We start from the raw sequence: 8,375 nt of genomic DNA, 5'->3' as shown, positions 1-8,375 counted from the left end.
GCTCGCTAACAGGCTTTCTGGGTAATCTTCTGCTCTGACAACCGTTTCAGCACCTCAGAGAAAGAGAGAGGGAGATTCCTCTGGTTTTATTCTTGGGTCTGTTGTGTTTAATATCTGTTCTCTATCCTCCTCTCTCTCTCTCTCTCTCTCTCTGTCTCTCTTTGTCTCTCTCTCTGTCTCTCTCTGTCTCTCTCTGTCTCTCTATGTCTCTCTCCTTCTCTCTGTCTCTCTCTCTCTGTCTCTCTCTCTCTCTCTCTCTCTCTGTCTCTCTCTCTGTATCTCTCTCTGTCTCTCTCTCTCTGTCTCACTCACTCTCTCTCTCTCTCTCTCTCGGTCTCTCTCTCTCTCTCTTTCTCTCTCTCTCTCTCCACCCCTATCATCCCACCTCTCTCTTCCCCATCTCCCCAGTGCCTTGTGGGGGTAACATCAAGTCAGACAACGGAACTATCTTCTCTCCTGGTTATCCGGAGGAGTACCCCAGCTCTGCTGACTGTACCTGGCTGATCACCGTAGCAACAGGCCTGGGTGTCAGACTCAACTTTACCCTACTGCAGGTCCATGGGCCACATGACTTCATCACTGTCTGGTGAGTATTTATATATATATATATATATATATATATATATATATATTAACCTTTATTTAACCAAGAAAGGTCAGAAGTCATTAGGAAACAGTCAGACATACAACAGAAGCACACAGATAATCTGTGGGCATAACTGTGCATCCAGATTCATAAAGATAATATAATATTTAAGAAATGTTCTGTACATCTATGGCTATCTCTCAAATGGCTCTCAAATGGCACCCTATTCGCTATGTAGTGCACTACTTTATACCAGAGCCCTATGGCACCCTATTCCTTATATATATATATATATATATATATATATATATATATATATATATATATAAAATATATCCCTATATAGTGCACTACTTTTACCAGGGTCCATACATAATTACGCCGACAGAGATGGTCGCCTCGTTTCAGGTCCTTAAGAAACTATTCAGTCATTTTTTTTTTCATGTATTATTTCTTATATTGTTAGCCAGGAAAATCTCAAGTGTACAGCCGAAAAGAACTACTGGATATAACATTTACCAACATTACGACCAGGAATACGGAATGCGGCTTTCCAGAAGCGGATCCTTTGTTCGGAACTCTGGACATGTGATCTCATCCCAGACCCAAAACAACGGAGAGGCTGCAGGAGGGGCAGACGGAGCGGCCTACTTGTCAGACTCAGAAGACGAGCACACCCGAGCATATTGCTCGCCAATGTCCAATCTCTAGACAACAAGGTGGATGAAATTAGGGCACGAGTTGATTTCCGGAGAGACATCAGAGATTGTAACATTTTATGTTTCACGGAAACATGGCTCACTGTTGTCAGAGTCGGTACGTTCTTCACACGTCGCGCCGACAGAAACCAACATCTCTCTTGTAAGAAGAAGGGCGTATGCCTTAGGATTAACAACTCATGGTGGAATCGTAACAACATACAAGTCCTTTTGTTCACCTGACCTAGAATTCCTTACAATCAAATGCAGACGGAATTATCTACCAAAATAATTATTTTAGGCTATAGTCACAGCCGTGTATATCACCCCCCAAGCAGATACCTCGACGGACCTGAAAGAACTGGACTTCACTGGAAACCATATATCCTGAGGCTGAATTTATTGTAGCTGGGGATTTTAAACAAAGCTAATCTGAGAACAACTTTCGCGATGCATACAAAGCCCTCCCCCTCTCCCTTTGACCAATCTGACTCCATTTTGTTGATCCCAGCCTATAGACAAAAACCGAAACAGGAGACGCCCATGCTCAGGTCTATCCAACACTAGCCTGACCAATCTTCTGGGCAACCTCAGAAAACAAGATTGAGATATACGCTGACTCGGTGAGCGAGTTTATTAGCAAGTTTATAAGCAAGTGCATTGGTGATGTTGTACCCACTGTGACTATGAAAACCTTTCCTAACCAGAAACCATGGATTGATGACAGCATTTGCGCAAAACCAAAAGCGCGAACAACCACTTTTAATCATGGCAAGGCGACTGGGAACATGACCGAATACAAACAGTGTAGCTATTCCCTCTGCAAAGGCAATCAAACAAGCAAAGCGTCAGTATAGAGACAAAGTGAGTTGCAATTCAATGGGTCAAACATGTGACATATGTGGCAGGGTCTACAGTCAATCACAGAATACAAAAAGAAAACCAGCCCCGTCGCGGACATCAACTTCTTGCTCCCAGACAAATTTAACAACTTCTTTGCTCGCTTTGAGGACAAAGAGGCCTCCTACCAAAGCCTGTGGGCTCTCCTTCTCCTTGGCCAACGTGAGTAAAACGTTTAAACGTGTTAACCCTCGCAAGGCTGCCGGCCCAGACGGCATCCCCAGCCGTGTGCTCAGAGCACGTGCAGACCAGCTGGCTGGTGTGTTTACGGACATATTCAATCAATCCTTATCCCAGTCTGCTGTGCCCACATGCTTCAAGAGGGCCACCATTGTTCCTGTTCCCAAGAAAGTTAAGATAACTAAACTTAATGACTATCGCCCCGTAGCACTCACTTCTGTCATCATTAAATTCTTTGAGAGACTAGTGAAGGATCATATCACCTCCACCGTAGGTGATACTCTAGACCCAATCTGCTTACCGCCCCAATAGGTCCACAGAGACACAATTGCCATCACACTGCACACTGCCCTATCCCATCTGGACAAGAGGAATACCTATGTAAGAATGCTGTTCATTGACTACAGCTCACCATTTAACACCAGAGTACCTTCCAAACTCGTCATCAAGCTCGAGACCCTGGGTCTCGACCCCGCCCTGTGCAACTGGGTCCTGGACTTTCTGACAGGACGCCCCCAGGTGGTGAAGGTAGGAAACAACATCTCCACCCCGCTGATCCTCAATACAGGGGCCCCACAAGGGTGCGTTCTGAGCCCTCTCCTGTACTCCCTGTTCACCAATGACTGTGTGGCCATAAACTCCTCCAACTCAATCATCAAGTTTGCAGACGACACTACAGTGGTAGGCTTGATTACCAACAACAACGAGACGGCTTACAGGGAGGAGGTGAGGGCTCTCACTCAACGTCCAAAAAACGAAGGAGTTGATCGTGGACTTCAGGAAACAGCAGAGGGAGCACCCCCCCACATCAACGGGACAGTAGTGGAGAAGGTGGAAAGTTTTAAGTTCCTCGGCGTACACATCATGGACAATCTGAAATGGACCAGCCACATAGACAGCGTGGTGAAGAAGGTGCAACAGCGCGTAATACACGCTACAAAGTATTAACTTAAGGGGGCTGAATAATTTTGCACGCCCAATTTTTCCGTTTTTGATTTGTTAAAAAAGTTTAAAATATCCAATAAATGTCGTTCCACTTCATGATTGTGTCCCACTTGTTGTTGATTCTTCACAAAAAAATACAGTTTTATATCTTTATGTTTGAAGCCTGAAATGTGGCAAAAGGTTGCAAAGTTCAAGGGGGCCGAATACTTTCGCAAGGCACTGTATATATATATATATATATATATATACTGTATTCTATACCATCTACTGCATCTTCCATCAATCCATCCATATATTTATATGTACATATTCTTATTCCACCCCTTTACACTTGTGTGTATTAGGTTGTTGTTGTGAATTTGTTAGATTGCATGTTAGATATTACTGCACTGTCGGAACTTGAAGCAAAATAATTTAGCTGCAATTGCAATAACATCTGTGCATGTGACCAATAACATTTGATTTGATTTGATATGGTCTGATCAACAGTAGTGCACTAGGGAATAGGGTGGACTTTGGGATGCTGCCTACTGAGACTGAATGCTCCTGGTTTAACCTTGGAGGGCAGCTTGAGTTTGTTGTCTTTGAGGTATAAACAAGTTACATAACATACCGTTCATTTGTTTATTGTTGACGTTGTTGTTGCCCTTGTGCTAAATTGTGTTATTGTGAAAATGTGCTACTTGTGAGTCTGTCTCTTGAATTGGATCAAGGCCTACACAATATATCCTGCCTTTCTCAAAGGATATGTAAGGAAAGTGGATCATGTCTTTGTCCATAGAACCTTGCGTTTGTCAGACACAACTGGACAAGATACTAGATGCCCTTTTCTCTCTCTCTCTCTCTCTCTCTCTCGTGCTCTCTCTCTTTCTCTCTCTCTCGCTCTTTCTCTCTCTCGCTCTCTTTCTCTCTCTCGCTCTTTCTCTCTCGCTCTTTCTCGCTCTCTCTCACTCTCTCTCTCTCTCTCTCTCTCTCGCTCTTTCTCTCTCACTCTTTCTTTCTTTCTTTCTTTCTCTCTCTCTCTCTCTCTCTCTCTCTCTCTCTCTCTCTCTCTCTCTCTCTCTCGCTCTTTCTCTCTCCAGACACAACTGGACAAGATACTAGATGCCCTTTTCTCTCTCTCTCTCTCTCTCTCTCTCGCTCTCTCTCTCGTGCTCTCTCTCTTTCTCTCTCTCGCTCTTTCTCTCGCTCTCTTTCTCTCTCTCGCTCTCTTTCTCTCTCTCGCTCTTTCTCTCTCGCTCTTTCTCGCTCTCTCTCACTCTCTCTCTCTCTCTCTCTCTCTCTCGCTCTTTCTCTCTCACTCTTTCTTTCTTCTCTCTCTCTCTCTCTCTCTCTCTCTCTCTCTCTCTCTCTCGCTCTTTCTCTCTCCAGACACAACTGGACAAGATACTAGATGCCCTTTTCTCTCTCTCTCTCTCTCTCTCTCTCGCTCTCTCTCTCGTGCTCTCTCTCTTTCTCTCTCTCTCGCTCTTTCTCTCTCTCGCTCTCTTTCTCTCTCTCTCTCTCTCTCTCGCTCTCTCTCTCTCACGCTCTCTCTCGCTCTTTCTCTCTCACTCTCTCTCTCTCTCTCTCTCTCTCTCTCTCTCTCGTGTATTCAGAATGCAGGGTAGGGATAGGATTTAACCTGCGTGAAGTTGCCAGTGTCCCTCCATGTCCCCTCTGTGACTTCCCTCCATGTCCCCTCTGTGACTTCCCTCCATGTCCCCTCTGTGACTTCCCTCCATGTCCCCTCTGTGACTTCTAGAAATATTTCATCCCACTTAATAACCCTCCCGCTGTCCTCGGGTCATTTTGACCCGACACCACAGCAGTGAAAACAATCACCTCCATGATATTATGCAACTTGAAATTTGATGACTTGTCCTAGACTGACCCTTAATATTACAAAAGTGAAATGTTGCCTTTATTCACGTATCGAAACACGAAAAAACAACAGATACTAATATTGTCATGGGTACGTATCCGGACATGTCCAGACATGTGGTCTTGTCCAAGGTGCTGAAGCCATGATTGTGCGTTTCACTGCTGAACAGGTTCTAGAACAGATTTTTTTCACATGTCTGATTCTGAAGAGGAAGTGGAGGATGTGTCAGAAGATAAAGATGTGGAGGAATACATCCCAGAGCATGACACGTCATCTTCAGAAGAAGAAATCCCTCAAGCTGAAGGCGAGACTTTCCTGTCAAAAACGGCAAAATCAAATGGTCCTCATATCACTACCAGGGAAGGATGGCAGAACATAAGGTCACCCCAGGACCCACAACGTATGCCTCAACATTCTACCTGTTCATCACACCGGCAATAGAAAAAAATCATCCTGGACATGACAAATCTGGAGGGGTTTTCGAAAATATGGAGACAGCTGGAAAGGGATGAAGACTGTCCTGCATGCCTATATATGGCTGCTAATCTCAGCAGGTGTATACAGGTCCCGAGGCAAGGCTGCAGCTAATCTATGGTATGTCGAGAGTGGAAGGGCGATTTTCCGTGCCACCATGCCACTTAAACTCTTTCACACTTACTCAAGACTGCTGCGATTTGATGACCGTGAGTCAAGACCTGCAAGACGTGCGACAGACAAACTGGCAGCCATAAGAGATATCTGGGACAAGTGGTGGTATAGCGGCTGCTCTACTTCTACAACCCAGGGCCTGACGTGACAGTGGATGAGCCACTGATTATATATATATATAATAAAAGTGATTTTCACCACTGACTTCTGTGACCGATACTAGTAATTACCGATGATGCTAATCTCTTCTTGCCAAAAGGTCGTTGTCCTTTCCAGCAGTATATGCCCAGTAAGCCAGGAAAATAGGTGATCAAGTCATGGGTGGTCTGTGACGCCAAATCCAGCTACGCTTGGAAGATGCAAGTCTACACTGGGAAGCTGACCAATGGAGGCCCAGAGAAGAACCAGGGGATGCGGGTTGTGCTTGATGTGACAGAGGGACTTGAGGTCACGTGACAGTTTCTTCACTTCTTATGAACTTGGACGGCAGGTCCTGAAGATGAACATTTGCATGGTTGGCAAATTTCGAACGAGACGTCTTCTCATCAAGGTTTGCCTTCACCACCACTCTAGTTTCCTACCTCCCAAAGAAAAACAAGAATGTGTTACTTCTGAGCACACTGCACACAGAGGCTGAAATTAGCCATCGCCAGGACAGGAAGCCAGCCATGTTCCTAGACTACAACTGCAACAAAGGAGATGTGGACAACCTAGATAAGGTGATTGGAACGTACAGCAGCAGAAGGTGACTGTCCGCTGGCCCCTGGTCATCTTCCACAACATCATTGATGTTTCCTCCTACAATGCCTTTGTGATATGGAGAGAGACCAGCTCTAGCTGGATGCCTCGTAAGCACAACAAGAGGAGGGTGTTCCTGGAGCAGCTGGGAAAGGTTAGCCTGTAACTCCATTCATTGAAAGAAGGGAGCGTCTCCCCCGCACAGACGCATCTGCAGCCGTTGTGAAAGCTGTTCAGAGGGCTAGATCTCATAATCAACCTGAAGAGCCACTTGCCACTGCCCCAGCCACTGCCCTAGCCACTGCCCTAGCCACTGCCCCAGACACTGCCCTAGCCACTGCCCCAGCCACTGCCCCAGCCACTGCCTTAGCCACTGCCCTAGCCACTGCCCCAGCCACTGCCCTAGCCACTGCCCCAGCAAGTAAGAGGAAGAGGTGTCAGATCTGCCCACCAAAGAAGGACTCTAAAACACATACTGTGTGCTGCAGGTGTAAGAAATATATCTGCAAAGGCTGTGCACATGCATACTGTCACACATGTGCTCATTGGGGGTTTAGTCAAGGCCAGTTTGACCCGGAGCACACAGGTGTATTATGAGGACAACTTAAGCCAAACATCATTGTTGCTTTGACAAAGTCTGAAGAAGATGCTGTATTATAATATTCATTATGAATCCTTCATTGACGTTTGTCCCTCATTGGAGGACAACCCTTTTAAGTGCCCAGACTCTTGTTTCAACATGGTGAAACTGTTATATTTAAATAAATAAACACTCAATTCAAAACAAATCTAGTGTTTTGTGGTGGAAAAACGGAGCGGGTCGAGCATCACATCCCTTTTACCCTGCTACCATGTTATACTGTTACCCTGTTACCATGTTACCCTGTTACCATGTTACCCTGTTATCCTGTTACCATGTTACCCTGTTACCATGTTACCCTGCTACCATGTTACCATGTTACCATGTTACCATGTTACCCTGCTACCATGTTACCCTGCTACCATGTTACCATGTTACCCTGCTACCATGTTACCATGTTACCCTGCTACCATGTTACCCTGCTACCATGTTACCCTGCTACCATGTTACCATGTTACCCTGTTACCCTGCTACCATGTTACCATGCTACCATGTTACCCTGCTACCATGTTACCCTGCTACCATGTCACCCTGTTAATCTGTTACCCTGCTACCATGTTACCCTGCTACCACGTTACCCTGCTACCATGTTACCACGTTACCATGTTACCATGTTACCCTGTTACCCTACTACCATCTTACCCTGTTACCCTGCCACCATGTTACCATGTTACCCTGTTACCCTGTTACCCTGTTACCCTGTTACCATGTTACCCTGTTACTGACTTACCATGTTACAATGTTACCATGTTACCATGTTACCCTGCTACCATGTTACCCTGTTACCATGTTACCCTGTTACCATGTTACCATGTTACCCTGCTACCATGTTACCATGTTACCCTGTTACCATGTCACCATGTTACCCTGTTACCCTGCTACCATGTTACCCTGCTACCATTTTACACTGTTACCCTGCTACCATGTTACTCTGCTACCATGTTACCATGTTACCCTGTTACCATGTTACCCTGTTACCCTGTTACCCTGCAACCATGTAACCATGTTACCCTGCTACCATTTTACCATGTTACCCTGTTACCCTGCTACCATGTTACCATGTTACCATGTTACTCTGCTACCATGTTACCATGTTACCCTGTTACCATGTTACCATGTTACCCTTTTACCCTGCTTCCATGTTACCATGTTACCCTGTTACCCTGTTACCATGTT

At 45.5% G+C, this 8,375-nt stretch overlaps 1 protein-coding gene across 1 annotated transcript in view; it reads left to right on the top strand.

Annotated features, from left to right (window-relative positions):
* LOC139391626 (CUB and Sushi multiple domains 2) overlaps positions 1-8,375 on the top strand; it is a 772,990-nt gene that overhangs the window by 616,798 nt on the left and 147,817 nt on the right. The window contains exon 44 of the mRNA XM_071139005.1: positions 409-586. Within this exon, the coding sequence (XP_070995106.1) occupies positions 409-586 (178 nt within the window). The remainder of the gene's footprint in view (positions 1-408; positions 587-8,375) is intronic.

This window comes from Oncorhynchus clarkii, chromosome 32 (assembly GCF_045791955.1).
Source record: "Oncorhynchus clarkii lewisi isolate Uvic-CL-2024 chromosome 32, UVic_Ocla_1.0, whole genome shotgun sequence".
Taxonomy (NCBI): domain Eukaryota; kingdom Metazoa; phylum Chordata; class Actinopteri; order Salmoniformes; family Salmonidae; genus Oncorhynchus; species Oncorhynchus clarkii.
Note: the sequence above shows the minus strand (reverse complement) of the source record. Positions and strands in the feature narration are given on the sequence as shown.